Raw genomic sequence first — 12,798 nt, forward strand, 5'->3', positions numbered from 1 at the left:
CTTTGATGCTGAGGTAATGCCCGTTTCTCAGAATCCTGCACCTTAAGGGAATCGGAGCTGGTATTGCCTTGAAATTCACCTTGGACAGCCTCCTTCGCCTGCTGGCACCATGGGATTATGTGCTCAGGGGGCCTCCTCAGGGGCGTGGGGCTCTGTGGATGTGGCCAGGCTTTGTCGGACATAACAAGGATTTTGCTAAAAGGCTGGTGCTGGTGACCTTGACCCAGTATCAGAGCCATTCTCAAGTTGAGTCTGGGAGGTCCCAACTGAGCTAGGCTGGGGGTTGCGGTTAGCTGCTGGACTGCCCAGTGTGTCTGCCTCCTCCTGGCAAATCAGACAATCATGTTCTCCTAAGAGAGCCACCCAACTGGCATCAGCAGACAGTCTTTGCCGCCAGACTGATGGTCGGCTCATCCGGATACACATCCATCTGCACAAAGCCACTGTTCTGTGGAGTCCGTGATACCAGCTCAGGTGCCTGTGGCCCCAGCCAGTATTGGGACCAAGGGAAGCCACCCAGGTAGAGAAGCACAGATGACCCTTGCTGACCACCTGCTTCTGACTGCCCCATCTGACAGGCACTTGAATTTGCATACAGAAGACACAGGTCTGCCCCTGCCATGGAGCTTATGGGCCCCTCATGGGGAAAGCATACTCAGTCTCCATGGGGACACTCTGTGCAGCCTAGTGAGCACCACTCTGAGGAAAGACAGGCCTGTGTGATCACAGAGAATCTAGCTTTGTATGTAAAAGCACCTGGTTTTCAAATTTTGACTTGAACTTTCAAAAAATTACTACACGGGCCAAACAGAGGTCATCTGCTTATCTGCTGTGCCCTAAGATCATTCATCACATCTGCCCCAAGCCACAGAGGCCAATGTCATTGAAGTAGCAGTGCACAGAACCAAGGTCCCTGCTAGAGGAGGAGGAAGAGGAGGGGAGAAGGGACCACAGTACTATAGAGTCAGGGGCCAGCAGGTGGGGACAGTGGCAGGAGTTTTGTTCTGAAGGTGGTATTTGGTAATGTGAGGTTTAATACATCACACGGAAACACAGGGTGGATCCTGCTGATCTGGGGAGAGTTCTTTTCACCTAGGCTCAGGTGAGCATTCTGGTCCAGCTGTATTTCATAACAAGTACAGAAGCATCTGTTCTCTTCCAGCAGTGAAACTAACATGCCTGTACGCAGAGGATAAATGGGGTTTCTCCTGTTACAAGTGGGCTGATTCAGGCCTCTCCAGAAAGTTCCCCATTCACACTCTCAGGCTGTGCCCGATCCTGTGACCAGCTGTTTCCGTTGTCTTTCAAATGGACCTTTAGTTGGAAGGGAACTTGATGTCTCAACTTAAATGAGTTATAAGAAAATACATAGCATGTGCCATGGCCTCATGGGCCCTCTGTGATTCCTTTACATGCCCAGGCTGTCACCATGTGTTAGCTACAAGAAGAGGATGCTCCTGAGACCAGGGCATCCTAAGCCCCCAGTTATAGGGCGCTGACTTCAGGACCAGAGCTACTCATATCAGAGTTAGGCTGGGCCTGGCGGTGTCATAGGACAGCCAGGCTGCCAGAGCTGGAGCAGAGGAACGGTCCCTGGGAAAAACCAAGGAAACCATCATCTCTGGAGCAGCAACAGGCTGTCCAGCTGGAGGCCACAGGAAGGGTCCAGGTGTGTTGACAGCCCTGTGGATCAGACTCCACACCAGGACCCATAGCAGCGGGTCACTTGTGTCCACTTCTTCCTTCATCTGAGACATGAAATGGCCCACCACAGCCAGGCACTGTTCTCAGTCCTGGGAATAAATCAAACAAAAAAATGAATGAGGTTAAAAATAATTTAGTCTTTACATTGTGACACTGGCAGTGAGGCTTTGGGCAGCGAAGTCTGTTGTTGGGTACACACTGCTTGCTACAGCATGAATGCTGTGTGCTTCAGAGTAATTAATTGCATCATTTCCTGTCTGTCTTCCTCAAGGCTGTGACTCCATGAGTTCAGTGACCCATGTTCTGTTCTCTCCCCTATTCCCGGCATCCAGGATGCAGTGGCTGCTCAGTGTACCTCAGTTACTACGTGTTCATGTGATGGCACCTGTAGGGTAGTGAGCTTTTCAGACCCTGGCCCAGATCTGAACCACAGAGAGCTTATAGATCAGGGGTTTCCAGAGGAACCCCTAGGAGCTGAAGGATGATTTCTCCTTGGGAACCCAGCTGGGTTCTAACTATATCATCCAGTCTCATTAAAGAACCCCATGGAATGAGGCGGGCCAGTGGCCCATCAGAAATGTTTACTGTCCCCTGTGTATCAGCTACCTGCTGTCATCTAGGAAGCTGGCATGGTGTGGGTGAGGGCCTCTCCACCCCAGAGGCCGGTGAGAATCTAACACCCTCCATGGGACCTCTCCGGTGTCTGGTATAGAGGTGGGGACGGAAGCTGAGAGACGACTGTGTCGTGGACTTCACCCCTATCAGGGTGGTCTGGAGCTTGTGTAAGTCAGCTAGCTCTAGGTGTTCTCCACACCCTCACAGACCCGTCTGGTCAGGTGACTCAGCTGTTGAATGAGCTAAGCCTGCATTCCGAGGCTTCCCGTAGTGGTAGGACAGGCTCTGCTCCTGAGCCTGCCTTCGTCTGTCCTGCCTTCCCTGAAGGAAGCTGACTTTTTGCACAGATGTGTCAATACCTAGAAATGCCACTTTGACTCACTTCCGGGAAGAACAGCATGGCCCCGTGACTGATGAGTTGGCAGCACATCAACAGCAGAGGGCAGCACAACCACCGCTGTCTGCCCCGCCCTCCTGGCGCTGAAACCCCACTCCTGGTGTCCCTTGGGAAGCCTAGGGCTGCGATAGCCCGGCCAGCTTGGGTTGAGCTGGGAACTGACCTTTGTCTCTCGGGAAGGAGCAGTCCCAGGGCCCTGGCTTGCTGGATAATTGCCAAGGGGTCCATCCTCAAACTCCCCAGTGTAGTCGTCCCAGAAAAACACTTCTGTTTCAGACCCACCTTGATGGAAGGGATGATGATGGTTTAACTTGAACGCCATGCTCTCTGCTCAGGCCTGTATGTAGGGTTTATGTCCTTTGTGCCCTTCGGGGGAGGAATAGCAGCTGTTCTCTGACCGCCCCTGCAAATACTTGGCCATTTCCTGTCAGTTTCCCAAACACATGCCTTCAGAATCTATGGCCCCTGTGAGCTGATAGTGTTAGGGTAGGCATCCCCCTCTCGTATCTGCCAGGCCAGACGCAGGGGCTCTGCGTGGTCCCGGTTCAGGTGCACTCCTGCGCTATAGTGCAGGTATTCATGTACCAGGGAACCCAGCCTTCTTTACCCAGCAGTGCTGGGATTTTTGTGTAGGATGCTTCCTCCTCCTCCTCTTCAACATATTCTTTTCAGTCCCCTGGCTGACAGATCTGGCATTATTGCTTGGTGCCAAGGTTGAGGGTGACATGCTGGTGACTATAATCATCCAGTGAGGATGAAGGGCAAGGGAACCAGAATTCTCTTTAGAGAGCAGTCCTGCTCCACCCCATTGCCCAGAGAAGGACACAGGTCACACTGGGGTGTCATCGCAGCCCTGCAGGGTTTGATAGCAGTGTGGGAGGCCCTCTTTTAGAGACTCACCAGGCTGGCTAGCTTCCGCTAACATGTCTCTACAATCTAAAGCTCAGGGTGCCCAGAAATATCAGCACAGAACTGCTGCCCTACCACGCATCCTAGAGACCATTTGATTCTCCATTACAAACAACCTAGGGGACAGGGTAAAGGGGAAATGACCCTTCTAGACAGTTAAGTTATAGAGCTACTAAGAGTAAGATTATATAAAAATTAACAGCATAGACAATATGAGTTTTTTTTTTTTTTTTCCAGTATTGGGAATTGAAGCCAGGGACTTCACACTTAGCTGCATCCCGGGCCTTCTTTTAAATTTTAAATTTTGGGATGGGATCTCACTAAACCACTATTACCCAAGCTAAACTTGGACTTATGCTCCTTTTGCCTCAGCCTCCAGAATGCTGGGATTACAGGCTTGTGCCACCATGCACAGCTGATACATTAGTTCTTTAACATGCTGATTGTGTATCAGTGTGGTGTTACTGAAGTGTGTGTGTGTATGTAAAAGTGGCTAGAAATGTATGCCCATGCTTGTGAAATGATGGCTGATGGCTATTATTACTCTGTATCTGCAAGATTCCCACACTCCTGACCTAGATATGCCGCAGAGGGCCGATTCCACAGGGCCCCCTGCCCCATCAGCATTTGGGGCCATTCATAAGAGATTACTGCCCTAAACTATGTTGGCGTTTTTTGTTGTCATCTTTCTGTTTTTCTTTCTTTTCTTTCTCTTTCCTTCCTTCCTTTCTTTCTTTCATTCAGCTGACCCAAAACAAAGTTCTTAAGTACTTTTTCCTCAAATACAGTCCCCCATCCCTCCCAGGATAGCATTAGTGAAGAGCCGGGACGTGTGGGCCCGGTCTTGACTCCATCAAGGCACCTTGTGTCTATAAAACAAGGTTGGAAATAGTGTTGCCTTCCCTAACCAGGAAAGGCACGAGGATTAGCTGATAACGTTTAGAGTATTCAGAAAAAGGGGCAGGTAAAAATAAAAGATTTTCTCAAAATCCTAGTCATGCAACTTTTCCTTCCAAAACCCTCCCTTCCCAGTGAGTCTGGGTGTGGGGACCCCATGAGAGAGCAAGCTCTGGAAAACACAGGGTAGGTGGGGGAGTTCATCTCCCTCCATCTGCCTTCCCTGTTCCTTTCTGAAGAGAGAGCGGGTCTTTAAGGCTGTGTTTTCTCCTGCAGGAACAGCTTGAGAACTATGACTTCTCCAAATTTCACTCGCTGAAGCCCAAGCTGATCGAGGCTGTAGACAACATGCTGACCAGCAAGATCTCATCCCTCATGAGCCTCATCAGCCAGGAGGAGATGAACGCACCCACGCAGATGGTGCAGGGCGGCGCCTTTGATGGCACCATCGAGGGCCCCTTCAACCAGGGCTATGGGGAGGGAGCCAAGGAAGGCGCCGACGAGGAAGAGTGGGTTGTGGCCAAAGACAAGCCGGTCTACGATGAGCTCTTCTACACTCTGTCACCCATCAACGGCAAGATCACAGGCGTCAACGCCAAGAAGGAGATGGTAACCTCCAAGCTGCCCAACAGCGTGCTGGGCAAGATCTGGAAGCTGGCCGACTGTGACTGCGATGGCATGCTGGACGAGGAGGAGTTCGCGCTGGCCAAGCATCTCATCAAGATCAAGCTCGATGGCTACGAGCTGCCCAACAGCCTTCCTCCCCACCTCGTGCCCCCCTCGCACAGAAAGTCCCTGCCAAAGTCTGACTAAAGGCCCCCACAGAACAGGGTGGGTAGGGAGGGCAGGAAGGGGGAGCTAAGACCTGCTCTGCCACTGACTGTGGAATGGCCTTGGGCAAAGCACTGCCCTCCCTGTGCCTCAGTTTCCCCATCTGTACGATGAGGAGGCCAGACACTGGATACCAGACACCAGACGAGGTCCTTTCACCTCTAAAACTCTAAGTTTCTGTTAAAATATAAGGGGGAGTGGGAATGGATTAGATCAGAAGTTTGAGAAGAAAGGGGAATTATTCAGGGTACCCAGGAGCCTGGAAGAACACATGTGCAGGGATGGGCTTGGTGGACTCCTGGACCGGAGAGTGAGCTGGGGTCCTTGCAGGAGCAGAAAAGTGTGTGGGCCACACTGGGCTTTGTCATCTCAAACCGTGGCTCAACACCTGTCTGTCCCTTGGAGGACACTAAGAGGCAGCAAAGATGATCCTATTTATTTTGTTTATTGTGTTTTCTGCTATATTTGGAGAGAAAAAAATAAAGCAGAAGATCCCATGCCCTCCAGACTAATGAGGAGGCTAATGCCCAGGCTTGTCTGCTGTACCCCTCTCCTAAGCAAGCAGGGCAGATCTGTCCCAGTGCCCACCCCTGCCAGGCCTCCTTCCAGGGTGCTTCTGGCAAAGCAATAATTGGTAAGAGATTTGGAACTCACAACCTCTGTGGATCTCCTGCGAGACCTCCAGGTAGCATTTCAGGTCATCTTGAAGTCTGAGGATTAGCCTGTTTTGCCAATTTGCCCAGCAGGTGCTAGTGAATCCACTTAGCAGAACTAAACCACACTCATTGTTTAGTATAGTCCCCATCACCTAAGGCTTCTTGGGGGGTGACAGAACTTAAATTCAGCAGAACCTCGTCTTGGTGTGTGCAGTGCTCCAAGCCCTATTTTCAGAGTATTCAAGGAGAGATCAGTCTAGTGGAGCTGGACACTGCTTTGTAGAAAAATAGGCACTTTTCTTACACTCACTTGTGTTTTTCTTATAAAAGGCTTTATACAGAAATGTTTATGTAAACCCTTTCTTCAGAGCCTGTGTGTTCTGCCCATGAATGCCCATCTGGAGGCGGGACTTGGCCACTTTCCCTTCCATTGGCTCTTGGGTGTCTTTCCCAAGCCCTCAGGTTTACCTGGGCCACCTGCTTGGATTCCTGGGTCAGGTGGAGGTGGCTGTTTGCACCACCACCCTCCCCACACTAAGGAAACAGCTGGGGCAGCAGGTGGCTTTTACCCTATTTATGCAATGGGAGAGAGTCACAAAGCAGCAAAGGCTGTGTGACCTGGACTTTGCCAGCATCATAAATCAGTGAAATCCGACAGTCTCACTGAACCTTCCAAAAGCCACATTTTTTACTCCCTTTTCCTTTTACCCACCTCCAGTGTCATCAGGGTCAAAACTGCACATTTAAGAGAAAATACTGAGCCAGGTGTGGTGGCACGTGCCTGTGATCCTAGCACACAGGAGGCTGAGGCGGGAGGATCACTGTGAGTTCAGGACCAGCCTGGGCCACAAAGTGAATTCAAGGCCCGCCTGAACTTCATAGTGAGACACTGTCTCAAAAAGAAAGAAAATACTGATTTGGGAAAAGAATTTATCAAGCTGGCCAGCCTTTACATTCTCCAACTTCCTTTCTAAATAGTTTTAAGAAATTGCATAATGTAGCTTTTAATCTGAACGAGCACTTTTAAATTAATTACACAGGCAGAGGAGACATTTGTGATTCAGGGAGTGTAACAGGTAGTTTGGGAAGGTGAGGACCACTCAGGTGTGCAGGAGGCAGTGGCTGCCATTAGCAACTTGAGAAGAGAGATGGTTTGTCCAGCAGTGTAGAGATACCAGGGAGAGCTGACTGTCCCTTCAGAATTGTCTTGCTTGCGTCTGTAACTGCTCAGTTATCATATATAAACATAAATATATACACATATACTCTTCACATGAGTATGACTTAATTTTTTGTTGCTGGTTGTTTTGGGTTTTGGTTTCTAGTTTTTGGATTTTTTTTTAGTGCTAGAGATGGAACGGGGGCCTTGGGTACACTAAGTAAATGCCCTGCTACTGAGCTACATCCTCAAGTCTAAGTTTGTATTTTTAAAACTTGTCAGCATGTACATATGATCAGACTGGGTCTCCACAAAGACCTAGAAGGAAGCCTGTTGCAGAGCAGCAGGCTGAGGCTCTGGTATGGCCGTGGAAAGAAACTCCTCAGGCAGTGTGGTCTTCCTGCTGGAACCCTGTTGACATTCTTCAAGGAAAGAAAGAAAGTGCCCACTTCTAATATCTTTTCTTACACCATGAAGTCACTCATCATGACAAGTTTGCTGGAATGGGAAACCTAGGCTTGGTGAGCAAGGGAGGGCCTGTCCCTTCACAGGACCAACACACCCCTTGAGTCTGTCCAGAACACCAGCCACCCTTCCCGTGCTGCCCCGGGGGTCAGAGCTACCTCTCCCGGGGTGAGTCCATGCAGGAGGGAGGAGGGTCCGAGCCGCCTGTCCCCGCACCCAGTCCCCTGCCACCCAGGCAAGGGTGCTGCCTGGGCCTTCCCACCTTGCCACACTTTCCCCAGACCCAGAGCAATGCCCAAGATAAATCCGTATGGAGATGAGGGAAGCATTCTTTGCTCATGTCCTCTGTGGATTATAGCAGGACAGCATTTTTAGGACAGAACCACTGAGGTGTAGTTAAGTAAACAAGGGCCTAAATTAAGAGCGTATCTTAATTTAGCTACACTTAATTTAGATACAGGTGCAGGGGCACACATAATCACAACATTCAGGAGGCTGAGGTAGGAGGATTGCTGCAAGATCAAGGCCAGCCTGGGCCACAAAATGCGTTTAAGACTAGCCTAAACTGCATAGTAAAATCGTCAAAAAAAAAAAAACCAACCACAAAACATAAAAACCATAAGAATTGGGGCTGGGGATTTAGCTCAGTGGCATAAGCGACTGCCTCTAAAGCAGGCAGTCGTGAGTTCGATCCCTGGTACCGGTAAAAATGAAAAGGCTGGGGGCTGGAGGTTTAGTTCAGCAGCATAAGCACCTGCCTTGCAAGCAGGCAGCCGTGAGTTCGATCCCCAGTACCAATAAAAAGGACAAAAAAAAAAAAAAAAAAGAAAAAGCCAAAAAAAAAAAAAAAAACATAAGAATTTCTGCATTATGGTTAAATCACTAATCAAAAAATTAAAAAATTTTGTAAAAGTCCTTTTTTTTTTGGTACCAGGGATCGAACTCACAACCGCCTGCTTGTAAGGCAGGTGCTTAAGCCACTGAGCTAAATCCCCAGCCCAAAAGTCCAAATTTGTAAATTTTTAAAAATCTCATTCTGAAGTCAATTAAGTGAAAAGTCAAAACAATTCTACAAATCATAAGTACTGTTTTCTTTCTGAAACTCATATTTTCCAAGACAAGTTTCCAACTTAGTTTTCTTTAATATTGGTATTTAGAATCATCTTTAAATTCTAAGTTTGTAGCTATCTTGATTTTTGTTTGTTTGTTTGTTTGTTTGGGTTTTGTTTTGTTTTGTTTTTTTTTGTCTTTTCCCTTTTTACCGGTACCAGGGATCGAACTCATGACTTGTTTGTTTGTTTTTTTATATCAGAAGTCAATGGGGGCTGGGGATTTAGCTCAGCAAGCAGGCAGTCGTGAGTTCGATCCCCGGTACCGATAAAAATGAAAAAGACAAAAATAAAAAATAAAAAAGAAGTCAAACTCAGGACCTCACAGTAGCCAGGCAGATGCCTGTGCCACTGAGCTACATCCTAGCCCCTGAATATCTTATTACACCTTGAAAATGTAGATCTAGGTGGACAACTCTTACAGAAGACTTCCAATTACTGTACTAAATACAGAGGAAATGAGAAAAGTAGCAATCACCATTAGAATGCCATTCCTTCTTTTCTTTTCCTGCAATCTTATTTAGAATTGGCAATGCCGGAAGACGCAGTCTACTGACCAGTGAACTAACGGAAACCCGGACCACCCTCCTGTTGGCTCTGGTGTTCAGGTGCTGGGTGCCAGGTGGCCTCACTGGAATGAAGTGTGCGTCACCTGGGTGTCTTGAAAGGAGGGGAGAAGCCAGGAAAAGCCATGCCTCCTCCACACACCCCGCTGACTTCTGCCTTCGTTCCAGGAGAGACTCCATCTAGCTGGGGACAGAGACCTCAGGAAGGCTTCAGCCCCACTTGCAACACGTGGGAAGCCGAGACAGTAGGGTTGGCCCTTGAGAGGCCGGGGACAGAGCTCCAGGGGGCACGGGGCTACCTCAAAGTGCACCCAAAGGTGGAGCCCCCTAGCTGATACCACCCTGCCTCTTGCTGGGCCTCCCCAGTGTGCACCTCCCGCAGTGCACCCCTCGGCTGCCCCTGCCCCTTGTGGCCTCTCAGTGATGCAGTCTGGAGCACCTCGACAGCACTCTCCCGCTTCCCACCTTCCCTCCCGGTCTTGACTGGTTGAGCCAAGTAGAGCACCGCATTCGGCATTCCCCACAGAGACTAGTTCAGAGACAGAGATGAGTAAGTGGCCAAGCTTCTGAGAGCTGCTCTCTCCCCAACTTCTGCTCCTGCTCTTGGGAGAGATATTCTCTCTTCTCTCCATTCTGTATAAAGAAGTGAGCCTATTGGTGCAATAGTATAAATGGCATTGGGAGGAGTACACATAGCTGCCAGGGGCAGGGGAGGGAGGTCAGGTTCCAGAAGCCACTCTGTGGCACATGAAGACAAAGGACATACTAAGGAAGGGACAGGAAACCCAGACCTGTGCTGATATCATTTGGGCTCCTGGATCAACCCTCACCAGAAGTCTTCCTGCCAGATTTTTCTTTCTTTCTTTTTTTTTTTTTTTTTTGTCTTTTTTGAGACAGGGTCTCTCTATGCAGTTCAGGCTGGCCTTGAGCTCACTTTGTAGCTTAGGCTGGTCTCGAATTTGCAGCAATCCTCCTGCCTCAGCCTCCCAAGTGCTGGGATTACAGGCATGAGCCAACACGCCCAGCACCCTGCCAGATTTTTCAATTATGTGAACCAATACATCTCTCTTACACTGTTTAATACAGTTCAAATTGAAAGTAAATTCCCTGCAATTCAAGTAATCCAAACATCATATTGATTAATGGGGTCTCGTCACTAGCGCTACAATCAGCAGAAAAGGAACTGGCCCTAATGGCATAGGTGTCCATGAGCTGTCCATGAGCTAAGGAGTCCCCGGTCCCCTCCAACAACCTCACAACCAATCACCTCCAAGACATCGGGCAGTTCGGCCTGTTCTCAGTACTCATGTCACACGAGACACTGCACCAAGGTCTTAGTAGAAAGAGAAGTAAACTCAGTCATCCCTGCGCTAAACAGGTGGGGAGGGACTTTCTGGAAGGAGCAGGACTTCAGCTGGGGCCACTAGGACACAAGAATACAGAGGATGGGAGAGGAAACCAGCCAGCCAGCACCCAGCCTTAGGACAAGAGAGCTCAGGTCCTGTCCAGGATGTAGGGAGAGGCAGCCCATTAGGAGGCTGGGGCCTCGAAACCTTGCTCAAGCCATCTCCCAGTCTTCCTAGCAGATAATGGGGAGTCTTCATAGGTGGGGTGTCATGCCTTGAAACAACAAAGGGGCATGGTTCCTAGGCCTAGGAGCCAGAGGACAGCCTGCAAGAAGTGGGGAAGGGAAGCTGAGTGTGGTGCTATCCCGGCACTCTGGGAGGCTGAGGCAGGAGGATCACAGGTTCCAGCCCAGACTAGGTAACTTAGCTACATACTGAGAGACCCTGTCTCAAAAGAAAAAAGGGTTAGAGATGTTCCTCAGCGCAAAGGTCCTGGGTTTAGTCCCCACACATGCACATTAGTAGAGAGAGAGAAAAAAACATGATTTGAGGGGGACAGGGCACAGCAGGCTGACAGCAGCAGCCCCTGGGGTCAGACTGGATCTGGGCCACAAGCAAAGCAGCAGCTTATGCCCTGTAAGCATCTGAAAGCTGGCAAGGGACAGCGGGGGACTGTGAAGACGGAAGTCAAGGAGAAGGAGCTCCTCCTGGTCACAGGGCCTTGCAGTGATCTGACCCACAAGCTCCTTCCATAGGGCCTGGCCCTGTGGCTGCAGGGACCCTTCCCCCAGGAGAGTCACCTCTCCTCAGAGCCTCAGGAATGCTGGGGTGGGTGCACCATGACACATGGGTGACTGTGACCCTGACTTTAACCAGACTAGCGTCTGAAACCACCAGGATAGAAGTTGCTATTTTTCGCAGATTCCCTCTGCCCACAGCCAGCTCCACAGAGCCCAAAACAGTTAACTCCAAGTCTCTGATTTTGAAGGAAATTCTGCCCTTTCCACAGCTTTTGCAGCTTCGGATGGTCCCTTTATAAAGGAAACCCCCCCCACCACGGGTCTGATCAGCCTGGCATCTATGGCTGCTCCTAGGGTCAGAGAGGCTGCTGGCCTCTCTGTATTGACAGGGTGGGGGTGCTCACAAGGCGTCCCTGGAGGGCACAGGAGGGTAGTTGAAAAGTGGGTCTTCTCTGGCCCTCAGCCAGGCTACCTCACCCCGTGACATTCTCACTAGACCCAATAACCATCTCCGAGGTCTCTGGGTCCACTTGATGACTGGGAAAGTTACCAGGGGCAGTGGAGATAAGGGGACATCCTCTAGCTATGGGCCTGGAGCATTCCTGAGCCACCCCCTCCAGTCTGGGCCACGCCCTGTGGCAGGTGGGAGGACAATGCTGCCTGTGTACAATGACCCCGACAGGCTGGCTCCGGAGCAGGGCTGTGGTGTGGCCCCGGCTCCAGCCTCAGGCCTCTCCTGTGCATCACAGCCCTCCGTCAGCCATCCCCACCCGTGCAGCAGGGCCTCCTCCCCAGGACCCGGCCATTGCCAAGGTGAGCGATGCTTTCTTTCCTCCTGCCTTCAGCAAGCCCAGGAGCACAGCCAACTGCTGTGGGCAGGGTCTGACCACAGGGGTCTGAGAGGAGGACTAGGAAGCTGGGGTGGGCCCTGGGCCCTCCAAGTGCAGGACACCAGCCAGGAGCCCCAGATCTCTCTGGTTAGGATCCAAGCCACAACACCTACCAACTGGGGACAGTACGCCAGAGCAGAGCCTCAGGCCCCAGACAGTGGGCTCGGCAGTATTCACACCCCTCCCCACCTCTACACTCAGGGAAAGTCCGGTGGTTTCTCATCCCCAAAGGGCTGCAGGCCTGACGGCTGCTCGGCCCATAACCCCCAGCAGCTCCCAGCTTCAGGACACCTGCAGCAGCAGGCCAGCCTGGTCCTATCCAGTGCAGGTCTCACCATGGCTTCTGAGTACGAGCTGGGCCACGTCCGCAGGCTGCAGGCTCAGCACACACACATGCAGGAGAAGACTTTTACCAAATGGGTCAATAACATCTTCCGGCTCAGCCAGGTGAGTGGCTGGGGTGCCCTCAGGTGGATCTGGGGCACCTGTGGGGACATCTGCCTGAGAATGTCCC

General features: G+C 50.7%; 2 protein-coding genes across 2 annotated transcripts in view; both read left to right on the forward strand.

Moving 5' to 3' along the window:
• The window catches only part of Ehd4 (EH domain containing 4), a 69,238-nt gene extending 61,957 nt beyond the window's left edge, over positions 1 to 7,281 (forward strand). Inside the window, exon 6 of the mRNA XM_063250251.1 lies at positions 4,799 to 7,281. Coding sequence (XP_063106321.1) covers positions 4,799 to 5,335 — 537 coding nt within the window. The 3' untranslated portion in view covers positions 5,336 to 7,281. The remainder of the gene's footprint in view (positions 1 to 4,798) is intronic.
• Positions 7,282 to 12,485: 5,204 nt separating this feature from the next.
• The window catches only part of Sptbn5 (spectrin beta, non-erythrocytic 5), a 39,991-nt gene continuing 39,678 nt past the window's right edge, over positions 12,486 to 12,798 (forward strand). The window contains exon 1 of the mRNA XM_063250252.1: positions 12,486 to 12,731. Within this exon, the coding sequence (XP_063106322.1) occupies positions 12,621 to 12,731 (111 nt within the window). The 5' untranslated portion in view covers positions 12,486 to 12,620. The remainder of the gene's footprint in view (positions 12,732 to 12,798) is intronic.

Source organism: Cavia porcellus, unplaced genomic scaffold (genome assembly GCF_034190915.1).
Source record: "Cavia porcellus strain 051 isolate PalLab524CR breed Dunkin Hartley unplaced genomic scaffold, mCavPor4.1 scaffold_6, whole genome shotgun sequence".
NCBI classification, from domain to species: domain Eukaryota; kingdom Metazoa; phylum Chordata; class Mammalia; order Rodentia; family Caviidae; genus Cavia; species Cavia porcellus.